The sequence below is a fragment of the Raphanus sativus genome, chromosome 4 (assembly GCF_000801105.2).
Source record: "Raphanus sativus cultivar WK10039 chromosome 4, ASM80110v3, whole genome shotgun sequence".
Classification (NCBI taxonomy): domain Eukaryota; kingdom Viridiplantae; phylum Streptophyta; class Magnoliopsida; order Brassicales; family Brassicaceae; genus Raphanus; species Raphanus sativus.
Genome location: NC_079514.1, coordinates 2,509,426 through 2,522,857, shown reverse-complemented (window position 1 = coordinate 2,522,857; position 13,432 = coordinate 2,509,426). Strand labels below are relative to the sequence as shown.

The 13,432-nt window shown below is 35.5% G+C and overlaps 3 protein-coding genes and 1 long non-coding RNA gene across 7 annotated transcripts; 2 read left to right on the top strand and 2 right to left on the bottom strand.

Annotated features, from left to right (window-relative positions):
• Positions 1-162: 162 nt before the first annotated feature.
• Positions 163-791, bottom strand: LOC130511946 (uncharacterized). Its single transcript, XR_008945461.1, has 2 exons — positions 699-791; positions 163-614 (listed from the first exon to the last, which is right to left on the bottom strand). It is a non-coding gene; the product is annotated as an uncharacterized LOC130511946 (long non-coding RNA).
• LOC108851333 (UDP-N-acetylglucosamine transporter UGNT1) lies at positions 488-2,741 on the top strand. Its single transcript, XM_018624749.2, has 10 exons — positions 488-622; positions 740-816; positions 1,003-1,158; positions 1,272-1,405; positions 1,492-1,622; positions 1,703-1,747; positions 1,829-1,926; positions 2,028-2,135; positions 2,308-2,364; positions 2,480-2,741. The coding sequence occupies exons 1-10, from the start codon at positions 490-492 to the stop codon at positions 2,552-2,554; spliced, it is 1,014 nt and encodes a 337-aa protein (XP_018480251.1). The 5' UTR covers positions 488-489; the 3' UTR covers positions 2,555-2,741.
• A 3,117-nt stretch (positions 2,742-5,858) lies between these two features.
• LOC108851325 (PX domain-containing protein EREL1) lies at positions 5,859-10,179 on the bottom strand. Of its 4 annotated transcripts, none has more exons than XM_057009288.1 (11): positions 9,777-10,175; positions 9,415-9,525; positions 9,121-9,219; positions 8,947-9,033; positions 8,658-8,766; positions 7,770-8,569; positions 7,488-7,652; positions 7,125-7,370; positions 6,818-7,027; positions 6,405-6,572; positions 5,859-6,076 (listed from the first exon to the last, which is right to left on the bottom strand). In XM_057009288.1, the coding sequence occupies exons 1-11, from the start codon at positions 9,867-9,869 to the stop codon at positions 5,999-6,001; spliced, it is 2,166 nt and encodes a 721-aa protein (XP_056865268.1). In that variant the 5' UTR covers positions 9,870-10,175; the 3' UTR covers positions 5,859-5,998. The 4 variants fall into 4 exon arrangements, with proteins under 4 accessions (XP_056865268.1, XP_056865267.1, XP_018480240.1 ...); XM_057009287.1 differs by lacking the exon at positions 5,859-6,076 and having other exon boundaries at positions 6,198-6,572; positions 9,777-9,869; positions 9,914-10,175; XM_018624738.2 differs by lacking the exons at positions 5,859-6,076; positions 6,405-6,572; positions 6,818-7,027 and having other exon boundaries at positions 7,203-7,401; positions 9,777-10,179.
• A 2,545-nt stretch (positions 10,180-12,724) lies between these two features.
• LOC108851347 (uncharacterized) lies at positions 12,725-13,391 on the top strand. Its single transcript, XM_018624764.2, has 2 exons — positions 12,725-12,883; positions 12,993-13,391. The coding sequence occupies exons 1-2, from the start codon at positions 12,823-12,825 to the stop codon at positions 13,292-13,294; spliced, it is 363 nt and encodes a 120-aa protein (XP_018480266.1). The 5' UTR covers positions 12,725-12,822; the 3' UTR covers positions 13,295-13,391.
• Positions 13,392-13,432: the final 41 nt, after the last annotated feature.

The following is a 13,432-nucleotide window of genomic DNA, read 5'->3' as shown; positions in this document are numbered from 1 at the left end:
ATGGATCAAAGTGTGGATCCGTTCTAACTTTCAACTTAAAACCAATTGACAATAAGTGGATTGACTCAAATCTCTTACATATATTATTCAAGTCTTTTATATTGATGTGAAATTTTTTCTCCGACATAATATCTTTTTTATTTATTGATAAAACAATAGAGCTTTTTAGGATTTTTGAAAAATGATAGATGTTATGAAAAGAAATTCGAAAATTGACATCTGATAAGGCTAAAAGCCCATAAACTCTCTCATTGGGGCTTAACCACAAATAGTAAAAAAACAAGTTGAATTTATAATAATTTTCATAATAATAATAATAATTACAAAAAACAATCGCCACACACACAGAGACAGAGGTGGTCCACTCAAATGTCCCGTGTCTTCTACGTTCACTCATCACGGCGGTGACTCGAGTTTTGCCGGACAAAAGGAGAGTCATAGAGACGGCCAACAAGGAGGAAGACGACAACTGTGGAGAGATTCTACCTCATGAGGAATCCTGTTCTTCCGGTCTCCGATCCTCCTCTCGCCGGAGAGAATGACACCGACGATCGGCTTTTCAAAGGATCCGCCATGACCAAACGTGGCGCCTACGCTGCTCTCTCTTACATGTCCTGCGCAGGTTAAATCTCCTCAATTTCTTTAAGAGTAATGTTTAAAGTTTCATGCTTTGAGATTATGTTATTGGCATATATTACAATTTTGTATGTTGTTGTGTGTTGGTGTTTTTAATTGGCAGTGATGCTTGTGCTGTTCAATAAAGCAGCTCTCTCTTCCTATGACTTCCCCTGTGTTAACATTATCACACTCTTTCAGGTATATATACTATATATACAAAGTTTGTCTTTATGTGAACTTGTGATCAGAAACCATGAAGTTTAATTCATGTCTTTCTTTTCTGAATAAGAGGCTCTTAATTTTGCCAAAAAAAAAGTTTTGTCTTTTTGCAGTGACCCATCTTTTCACCTCTAAAAAAGATTGACACTTATTTTGTTTCCACAGATGGTGTCATCTACCTTGTTTCTATATACCTTGAGGCGCAAGAAGGTCATCTCTTTCACAGCGGGTGATTCTGATAATAATAATGTCTCAGCTTTTGTGCCGTTGAAGACATTGTTTCACACCCTTCCTCTCTCAGTTGCCTATCTTCTCTACATGGTAAGTCTTTTTTTTTTACTGAACAAGCCTGGAAACGATCTGCTGTTTGGTTGAATTTCTATAAATAGTAACTGATCACAAAAAAAAAAATTTCAATGTTTATCTCCTGAAAGCTAGTCACTATGGCGTCCGTGAGAGGGGTTAATGTCCCCATGTACACCACGCTTAGGCGTACTACGGTGGCTTTTACTATGGTGATTGAGTACATGCTCACTGGTCAGAGATATACCCGGTCTATCATCGGAAGGTGAATCATATTTCTTAAATAAAGAATCATGCTCCTTGGTACTTACATACAGTTACAGAACTAAACTCTTGTATGTTTGATATTAGTGTTGGCGTTATCTTGTTTGGCGCATTTTTTGCTGGAGCTAGGGACTTGTCATTTGAATTTTATGGATATGCTGTCGTTTTCCTAGCCAATATAACAACAGCAGTTTATCTAGCAACCATCTCCCGGACTGGTACACTAGTTGTCACCTGCTTTCTGCATAAAACTGTTTTTACTCCCTCTCCTGCTAAGTCTAATGTCTGGTTTCTCCAGGGAAATCAAGTGGCTTGAATAGCTTTGGTCTTATGTGGTGTAATGGTAATATCTAAAACGGACAGCGAAAATTGATTTAAACGCCAGTTACTTCCTTTGAATTTCTGAGTTTTTATAATGATATAGGAATTATATGCGGGCCAATACTGATGATATGGACATATGTTTGCGGTGACTTGGAGAGGACTATTAACTTTCCTCACCTCTTTTCTCCCGGTTTCATGGTATTTTGTAAATCTCTCTTCTGCCTTTGTATCTGTTCCACTTTTTTTCTTGAGAAGACTGATGATCTCTTTTCTTGTTCGTGTTCTCACTTCTCAACCAGGTTGTGTTACTCTGTTCGTGCGTGTTGGCTTTCTTCTTAAACTACTGTATTTTTCTTAACACTACTCTCAACTCGGCTGTCACTCAGACAATTTGTGGCAATATGAAGGTCGGTTTCACTTCGTACCTATCTTTTGAACCAAAAAAAAAACACAAATGTGACACTATTTTGTTAAGGAGAAGGAATTATCCTTGTAAATTTCTATTTTTAAGGTCTTTTGTGTGTTATGATTCGATTAGCGAAAGTAGAAGCTTTGAACATTTTAACATCATTGTTGCAGGACGTATTCACGGTTGGACTAGGCTGGATGTTCTTTGGTGGACTCCCATTCGACTTGGTATGTTCTTCACCATCCCATACTTACTCCAGTGAGAACCTAAAATGACCCGTCTACATTTGCTACAACTCAGTGTTGTGCTTATTTTTGTTGTTGTTTGGTTTGTTTCATGCAGATGAATGTGATTGGACAGCTTTTTGGTTTCTTCGGATCCGGTTTATATGCATACTATAAGATCATTGGGAGGTAAACAAAGAATAGCCATTCACAAACAGGAGTGGCCCCTAGTGATGATCCTTAATGCGACGCCTCATTTTTGTTCACTTTTCTTGTTTTCTTGGTTCACTTTTCACGTTGATAATAGTTTAATGATATGAGAAATATTGTTTTAGTTCTACACAAACGGTAAACAAGCAGAAGAGTTAGGCAAAGCAAAATACTACTACTTTTGGTAATATCTCATGGTACCATTCATTTTACTTGATTTTTGAGTTTAGTATCTATATGTGATTCTTGATGATCCTACTCTTAACACGTGAGTATCACTTTGATGAAGGCCGCATATTTAGGCATAGTTCTGCTTATCTTATGGAGAACAAAGAATGATTAACGACTCTGACTATCTCATTGACTTTGGCATTAAAGACGGTGATCATGTCTGTAGTTGCCCTCCTATTGTAATGCATCGTTGAGTATGATATTGTTTGATCTTTTGAATTGTCATGTGGTAGAATACACCTTGTCTAGCTAAATTCTCTAACCAGGCTTATGTAGATTGTTATAGTCAAGATTAGTTTCGATTACATTCCCCCTTAATTTCTTGTAATGCTTTAATGGGTTTTGAGCTTTTATGTACAAACATCTTGCATCTTAGTTCAAAGATGTAACATATGTTATTATGCACATGAACCATTATGAAACATATATGATCAGACCTGGCTTGACACAAACCTAATCACTGCTTTAAAACTTAACACACAAGCCATTCAGTATCCATTAAGTTGTACTTTCGATTTTATTTTAGATTTCGTTCAAATTGCAAAACCTATTTTTTTGAATTTCATCAAACTAATTTTGATTTGGTAAAATTTGTGTATTCTATTCTAGATCTTTTGTATAAATATTCAAAACTATTGATGTTATATTGCAAAGTACACATTTTATTATATTATTTCATCATAGACACTTTTTTCAATAACAACAACATCCTTCTATATCCGTACATCGGCCAAATTTGTATTTATGTTTATTGCAATATCTAACGCAACCAAAGAGAATGTCTTCCTTACACGGCCAAAATCCTCCAAAACAAGACTCGTCTCCTATTCCATATCCTATTTATCAACAAAAGGAATCATTAATACAAAATACCACATGACAAAAACATATCTGCAACTAAAAATAAGTTATTACCCGGAGAATCTAAAGTAGTTGAAGAAGTTTCGATAGTTAATGTACGACAGTCAATAGAAGACATGAATAAAAAGATAGTTAAAACAAATAGGATTGAATTTTTTACGGTTATAGCCATTTTTATGATGTTCTTAATCGTGTTGTTGAGTTTGTTACTTAGACTGATTACATATATACTAATACAACTTTCAAAATAGTTGTCATGGTCAAAGATAAACAAAAGAACATAATCTGTAAATTTATTTTCTTAGAAGATTTAGTCAAAAACAGTTAGCAAAAAAAGAGATTTAGTCAAAACAAAACATGTAGAATAATTTCTTACCAAGTACAGTGAGGAAGGGATACGAGAGAGCAATGTTCGTATGGTTTGCTTTTCACACCAGATAAAAATCCTCCACATGTAATCTTAGTTTATTAGTCTTTTTTTTTTGTGCAACTTATCTTAGTTTATTAGTCAGATAGATGTTCCAAATAGAGATGCATTGTAAAAACGTTTTGAATAAAAAAATTAACGATCATTCAAATCAAAAATAACTTTTTTTTTACCCAGTAACATTTGTAACATTGGTAGAAATACATATTATTTCCATATGTATTTAAGTATGCAACTATTTTTTTTTAATAATATTTGAACATTAGTAGAAAATACATCATGCGGTATATTAGAAAAATATTTATTTAAGTGATTATTTAACTCGATTTAAAATAGAAAATAATCATATACCAAATTATATGAATAACGAAAAATCTAATTAATATTTTGAACAAGCCTATGTTCCACACCCAATGTAAGGACAGGCTGATGTAGGGGCTGATGGTGACGGTCGATGAAAGAGTATCTCAATTGGGCCCCAATTGACGTGACGTGTTGGAGTCGATCACTTGATGATATGATCCCATTAACACCTGAGCCATTTCATTTCCTAAGAAAAAAATGTAAATAAAAGGAAAACAATCAAGACAAAACATTAGGTAATGGCAGTAAACAGAAAGGGACATATTTTCTTACAAAGCAATAGACGAGGTTATTTATTTACCTCGATTTAAAATAGAAAATAATCATATACCGAATTATATGAATTGACGAACAATCTAAATAATATTTTTGAACAATCTGAATAATATTTTATTCAAAATATTATTTAGATTGTTCGTCAATTCATATAATTTGGTATATAATTATTTCTATTTTCTATTTTGAATAAAAATATTATTCGAAATTTATGCAAATGTGCTGTCAAATATATCTAATAATAATAAAAACAACTTGACACATCTGATTTATAAAGAAGCCTTAGAATATTTTACATCTTTGAACATTCAAAAATATTTAGTCATACAATTATTTTTTATTATCATATCTAATCAAATACAAATTTATCTTACATCATTTTTTTTAAAAAAAGACTATGATTACTGTAAAAAAAAATACATTCAAATTTTGTATAATTGAAATTTTTACATCAGTTAAAGTTACAAATTAAAAAATGAACTCATAAACTTTTTATCTAAAACAACTTTTTATTGACAGTGATAATTAAGTATTTTAACCCTTTTATTCAATACTATAAGTGCACAATGTATCACAATAGTATAGAAGCAATCAAATCCACAAAAACTAAGTTATATATAACAAGTTTTCAAAAAAAAAAATCAAGATAAGTCGAAAAGATGGTTTTCTCGAGCTTTCAACTATTTTTGAATAGTAACAAAAAGTTTCTAACTATTTTTGAATCGTAATAAAAAATTTCAACTATTTTGAATCTTTAACAAAAAAAAAATCAGCTAATTTTTCTTCTCCTACTAGACAAATAAAAAGTGTGGTTCTGTGTATTTGGATATCCGGTTCAATTAGAATTGATTATTTTAGAATTGGAAATTTAAGAACCAAGGAAAATCCTATTCCTATTCAGACCGGCATAGATAATCCTTAGTTAAGTTTGGTTTGGATAGCAGATTTAAAATTTGACCAGTCCATTAACCAATAACGGGTCAATGGGTAAAGATAGTGAGTTTTTTGTGTGAAAATTGCGAGTTCAAATATTTACAACAGACTTGCTATATATATGCAGAAAGGATGAATAATGCATACAAGTATACAACAAACCTAATACACATGATTTCTGTGCTTATAGGTGTGTGTATATATATATTGATTACACAGCTTCAACTTCTTTTCCAAGAGACCAACCGTTTTTGTAATAAAAAGCGACAAGTCCGTTGATAAAGAAAATAAAAATGTCAGTTTTCAAAGTGTACTTTATTCTCAGGTCAAAACTACCTATACTTTCAGCGTTTCTGTCGATGCATACTCTTTTTTACTTTCCTCATTCACATCTTCTGTGGTGGTGGTCAGTGCCTGCTCAACCACAAGGGCAAGCAGTGCGACCGCTCCGGAGCCTATGATATTTGGGGTCCAATTTTTTTCGAAAAAAATTGTTTTTTAAAAAAAAAACTAAATTTTGTTAAGTACAAAAATAAATTTACATGTATTTCTATTTTTTTTATTTTATATGTTTTCATATCTAAATTTAATAACATTTTAAAAATATATTTTTTTAAAAAAACATGCTAAAATTGTAATTTTAACTATCATAGAGTCTAAAATTTTTTTTGCCCAAGGGCCCTTATGATCTATGAGCCGGCCTGGTGGTGGTCTCTACGTCTTCCTGGTTGTGGTCTCTTACGTCTTTCTGGAGAGCACGAAGCGTTGCAGAGTTCACCTGCTTTCTCAATTTGGCATTCTCAACAAAGATATCTGCTAATATCTTCCTCAGCTCGTCCTCCATGATTCTTGTCTCATTATCAATGCCTTGAGCAACAACGTTTTCATCAAACCCGGCAAGCAGCTGAGCCTGAAAAAATGGCCACAACCGTTAAATTTTGTGAAATGCACACAGCAAGTTTGTATTGGCAATGCTTGACTAATCACTAGTGCAGCGAAAACTAACTACCTACACCAACAATAACTTTATCCTCATGCATGTATTAAGACGCAGTGAAAAGAAACTCCTACTAGAGGAAACCATGAATGTGACTGGGGTGTACTAATTTGGGAAACTTTGTGATTTTGAAGGAGATAAAGGAGAAATGCAGCTACCTCCTCAATTTGATCATCAGATATTGACAGCAACCGCAGAGCATCTGATACTGTTGTTGAGTCCTCCTCTACCAAGCTACCATTTCCGTCTGTTGATAAATTCAAGTTGTACTCTTTAAGCCGGTCGTGGAGAATTCTGCAGTCACTAAGCAACTTTTTCCTAGCCGATACCGTGTTCTCAAGTAGTTTTCTCTCATGTTCCAGTAGTTTCTGAAAAAAAAAACGTTATCCCTCTTGTTTTCATACATGCATAGTAAAAATCCACAAAGCCATGGTGCGGTCAAATTAGAATATAGCCAGAAATTACCTCAGCTTCAGTTTTATCTGTCAAAGATTGAGTCAGCTTCTTTTCTAGCTCCACATGAGAACGCCTCAGAGATTTGACCTCTTTGACAAGAACTTTAATATCTGCTTTTGATTTCGCCTCTAGTTCATCATATCGCCTGGAGAGATCCTCCATTTGTTGTTTTCTGGCATCCAATTCTTTCGACAAAACATATCTCTCAGAATTAGTTGGCTGTTCAGTGGGTTCTTCATGTGAGCTCCTTCCATCCTGTTGTAATGATTTGAATCAGCGTGCTTCTCTACAATAGGAATTCTATACCCTATCTATGAGAACCAGCCTGGTTGCGAAAATAACTTAAGGATATGTGAAAAAATTTAATCATACCTCTCGCGATTTTAGCTTCATTTCCATCTCGTAAGATTTTTGTCTAAGTTCTTCCATATCCCACTGCATCTGAGTACATCTTTCCCTCTCGGTCAAAATAGCTTGCTCCAAATTCTCTTTGCTTCTCTGCTTAGTAGTTTCAAGTTCCCCTTCTAAATCATTAACCTGACCAGTAAAAACAAAGATTACAACACTATCATACAACAGAAAATTAATAAGATAACGAATGTTTATAACCAAAAAGAAAAAGAATGGAATTCATGGTTTCTTTTCTTATTGTACCTTTCTGTTCAGGTACTCTTTCACCGCTATCTCTTGATTTAGTCTTGCTATAAGATCCTCCATATCTGTTTTTGCATTGACTAGTCTCTCATTCGTGGCTACCAGAATCCTGTTCAATTTTTTACGCAGGTCCAGTGGAAGAACTATTTGTGCACTACCCTGTCTCTCCGGGTCACAAACAATACCAGTTCCAAGTGATACACCAGCACCTCGATGTAGATCCAGGTGGCTATCATTGCTTGAACTTAGGAGACCAGATGTTGATGTCTCACCGGTGGGTAGAGAAAACCCGTCAGCACTCTCAACAGAAAGATTTCTATCATGCATAACTAAGGGAGCTGATGATTCTGATTCATAGAGATGTCGTGAGCCATTGTTACCAAGAAACACACCTTTAGAAGCGTTTCGATTATACGCATCCTTCCCTTGGATATTATTGACATATCTTGAGCGGACTTTATGTTTGGGAAAGTCTTCTAGTTGCTCTAGAATAGTTTGGCTCATTGAAAGTCCCTCGTCAATGTTGGACATGCTAAAGTTAGCGAGCTTCTCTATTGGATTTGTTACTTCTTCATCCAGAGTTAGATCTTCGGTGCCAATTTCAGAAATATCATCATGTCCTACACTTGGAGATCCGAGCTCAGATGTTTCATACACAGTATCACTGCCATAGTCAGATGTGAGAGAAGAACTCCCGCCAGGCTGAAACAAGCTCAAACTTGGATGAGCCATTGGTGACGAACTTGTGCTATTTCTATCATTATTGGCATCAGAAGCATTCTGATCTACATCTTGGCATGCTGAAATGCAACATCACGGTAGAATTTAATAACAGTTCAATAAATTTTACCAAAGCACAGCTTAAGAGCATAAAGTAATAGCTCATACCAGACCTAGCAGCAGCTTCTAGTTCAAGAAAGGATGCAACTACGACACTTCTTGCCAATTCTATATCCGATAATAGCTTCGTTATCCACTCCTCAAGAGAACACCTTCTCTGCAAAAAGGGCACAGTTATCACTTGTGAAACAGAATTTTTTGAATGAATAATTGTATGCTGAGGGTTTTCCGTATATCTACACATCTGCATCATTCGTGCTTAATCTTCGTTGGGCAATGTTTAGATCAAGGGGTTACATAACTGACCTAATTCAGTTAGCGACAGGAAAATGCATACCTCTTCTAACAATGCTCTGCTTTTCATACGTAACAGCCCTTTGGGTGGAGCTGATGGAAAACTTTTGCTGGGAAATGCTTTTTTAAGCTGAAAGGGAAATATAAATGTGCATATCGTTATAGAAGTGAAAAAAAATGGAGAGTTGTGTAAGGCAATTCTACTGAAAATTCTTACATCAGTTAATAGCTTAAGAAAATCATTAAATCTTCTCAAAACTCCTCGCATTGTGGTAACACCTTCCGGAGACTGCACAGTTATCTGAACCCTGTAAAACTGTTTATCTAAAATGTTAGATAAGTATGTAAGCATAACAATAAAACTCTTCAACTATTAAAACAAAGAGGGCACACTCCAGTAGAACAGGAAACAAATATATATAATTGTTCATGTTGAAGTTTATTGATCCAGAGACGTTCAATCTATGGTTGACATAACCAGTTCAGACAAATTTGGTAAACGAAACCTTACCACAACAGGGTCTGAATTTTTAGACTTTGGAAGGACAGCCCAAGACGGTATTGTAACACAATAACTCCATCCGGTTCGAGAGTCATGAGGCCAAACAGTATCTCCACCATTCTGCACAAAAAAGATACATAATAGCCAAACATAACCAACTATCCAAGGAGCATAACCAAAGTTTTAATCTACTCCCATTACTTAGGGCTTGGTGGTACTACAGTAGCTTCTAGCTTGGGACTCACTCAAACCCCAAAAAAGGAATCCAAGCAGATATAGTAAGCACCAATGAAGAGCATTTATATATCATCTAACAGCAGAATTCAAGCTCACAATTAAGTTGGAATTTCGCGGGAAACGATGGAACTAACCAATTTGCGCGGGGGAGGACTCCAATCCATCCCCAACGGAAGAGGCGACGTACCGTCATGCCTGTGCTTCGGCGGACTCCGTCTCTGCATCATCTCCGCCAAATTATACCTACTCTATCTCCGATCATGAATCTAATATTCCGATCCAATTTCAATCGGAGACGCGACTGACTCTCCTGATCCAGCTCGAAATTGAGATCTGAGCTAAGGATCGAAGAGTAGAGTTTATGAGGATCGTCAGAGCGAGGTGGAATTGAGAGAGAGGGAGAGGGAAGAGATGGCGTCTCTCAGGGTCTTCTCTTCTTCCTCTGGTTGAATTCCATGGGACCACGGCGGTGTCGTCTTTTTTAACGGAAAAGCCGAGAGGATAACACGTCATTTGACGGAGGCGCGAAGCCTACCGTTACTTACCGTGTATAATATGTATATGTATGCTCACCCCTCCCACCTTCTTCCCCCGTGATATTCGGTTGGGCTCGTGAACCACGTTTTAATTTTATTTTCGGTTTGGTTCGGCTCAGTGAATTTGGTAAATAAAGGTTGCTAAAAATATTTTTTTTTATTATTTTTGATCAACGAACAAAATAGAATAGCATATAAAGTTAATAAATTTTGTTTTAAAATTATAAAACAATCATTTTGAAACAAAAATTTTACTTTACAACAACAATTAAATTGATAGAATATTGATGGTTCATAAAAAATATTCTTTTTCAAATTTACTTTTTAGGTATGAAATCTTACCGTAAATCTAATACTAGATATGATATCTTATACTTGTTGACCAACTAAATATAAGAATAGAACACGCTCTCCCTTCTCACTACAAGGAAAATCCTAGCGCCGCTTGAGTCCGGCCAACGTCCGGTGGCTTTTGAGCTCCGGCGTTGTGCCTTTTAATTGTTTTTGTCTTTTGGTCTCATTTCTCGTTTTTAGTGTGGTTTGTCTAGCTTCGGCAGGTCGTATTCGAGCTTCCTCTGCTTCGTCTCGATCCTTTTATGGTGGTCCAGATCCAGGGGAGTGAAACCACGGAGAAACCTTGGTGCTTCTCCTGTTTTTTTTTAGTTTGGTCTGGTGCAGATCGGTGGATCTCCCGGTAGGCGCTTGAGGCGCGTGGAGGTTTATCTTCTCTCTTTAGACCAAAGCTCGGTGTTTTCAATGTTTTTAGAGCAGTTTTGTGGTTTTCCTCTCTGGTGGTTGGGGTCTCCGTTTCCGGCTTCCACTTTCTGCTTCAGGGACGAGTGGAGATGGAGCTTTCTGTGGTCTTGAGTGTTCGTCTTCTTTGAAGCTGTTTCACTGGTCTTACTTGTCGTTCTATTTGCTCCGGTTTCGATTCCTCCCTGTCGCCTTTGTGTGTATCGGGTGGTCCGGTGTGGATTTTGACGCTCCCTGTCTTTTTTATGAGACTTGATCGTGGTCTCTTTCAAACATTGCTTTGCGGTTTGGTGAGTGGTGTTGCAGTTCCTCGCCATATCCGGTTTGATTGAGTTTGCGTATTGAAGGTCGCTTTCTCTCGCCGGTTTCAAAGCATAAGGTTCTCTGAGTGTGTTGTTTGGGCTTATTCTAATGGGAGGTCTCAAGTTGTTTGTATCTTGACTTGTATGGATTAGTGTGGATGTGTTTCTTGTTATGAACACTTATTTTCTATGGTGTGGCTCTGTTTCTTTGTGAGTTAGTTTAAGAGGTTCTTCTCTCTTGTGTCCCTTTGTGTAATAGGGCTTAGTTTCCGGGGAAGTTCTGTTTCCTCTGACTTAGTCTCCGGTATGTTTTCCGGCTATATATCCTTCTTTGTTTCTAATCAATGTGTTTCAAAGTGAAAAAAGCAATTTAATAAAATACATTTCTAAAAAGTCTTTATTTTAATTTTTTATAAGCTATAATTTTAAATCTAGATTTATTATTAGAAAACAAGTTAAAGAAGTTTTAGATATTTGGATTTTATTCGGCTGTTTCAATTACAAGTGTAAATAGACGGTTAAGTGAAAGCACTTCTAATGGTAGTAGTTACTAAGAGGAATTCCTAATATTAAAAAAATGAATTAAGAAAGAGAATGAACAACAGTTTTTAGCTATGAATTTTTAAGAAACTATTGAATACTAAAAATACACATGTCTTTCAAATAGATAACTTGTAGAGAAAACGACCTTGGCTTTTCTTGTAACAAACGGAACGATGCACTGATATGTTTGGCGAGTCCAATCTCCAAACCGGAGATAAACTTTTTATCACTATAAATCGAAAGATTACAAGTCTTGCACTAGTTGCGTGTTCTATGAGAGATATATATTTGTTGTATTTTACAATAAGAGTCTCGACCTATATTTATATTAGATTGCTAATGTGATTCCTTGTTGTAAAAGGAATAACATGTTTATCCTAAGTTTATAAAACTTTATAAACTTTTTGGATAATAATGAAACTAATCCAATCTTCTTATCTCTTCAGGTCTTGTACGAAGCCCAGTAATCAGTCCAGGAAAGCTCAAGAGACATCAAGGCCTCACGTAACTAACTAATCTAAAGAAAATAAAAATAAATAAATAATTATAATTATAATACTGATATAATTTTTTGTTTTAGAAATCTTTATGGTTTCTCACCATTGGACGTGATCTTAAGTAATGACATACTATGTACTCATATATATAATCATTTATATACAATTTACAAACACCAATATAATGATCCTGTTCTGCAAGAAGGGCAGTCATACCGACGTAGTATGAGATGTTTTAAAGAAATAGTCAAAGAGACAAAACACCTTCCATTTAATACTGTAGAATCCCATATACAGAATTGACTTCTTTTAGATTCATTGTAATTCAGACAATTAATTGATAAAATACGTTTCCAAAAAAGTCCATAGATTTACATTTACTAGATTGCGTTTATTTAGAAAATATATATACTTCCCTATTCTTAATTGTGAAATCAAGAATGTATCGATATTAATTAAGACTAGAAGAGACTTGAGCATATTCAATGACTATATAAATCCGACTCTTTCCTCATCCTCCATTTCATAAAACACACAATCACAATAACAATGACGTTTGCTCTTAAGTATCTTGTTATTTTTCTCCTTCTGTCTATCATGGTCACTCAAGGTAATGTAATCGAATCTCTATAGGCTTCTTGCATGTATACTAAAAGGTCCATGCCTTTACTGCATTATATGTAATCTTAAACTCTCCAATCATCATCTGCTTAATCCAGGACTGTGCGGCTGCTCTTTCGCTGACATCCAGATCGGAGGGGCGAGGACGGGGAGAGTCATCTCCGGAGAACCAGAGTGGAAAATATCGGTGATCAACACATGCAGCCAACCTCAGTCGATCGTGATTCTCTCTTGCGGAGGTTTTGCTCCAGTGAAGCCTGTCGACCCATCGCTACTGATCCAAAAAAAAAACACATGTCTCCTGATTAAAGGAAACACTATACCGGCTGGCGGCACCGTTCAGTTCACTTATGCCGGCGAGCCTTACTTCTTCAAACCCATAAGCTCAAGGGTCGGCTAAAAGTTTCAACCATTAATTTTATGAACAAGAAGCATGTACATGATTCTATGAACAAGGCTATTAGGTTTCTTGTGTCTCAAGCAATATGAATTTTCTTTTCACCAATAAAATTGATGTGAGCATCTTTTAGTAAGGGGC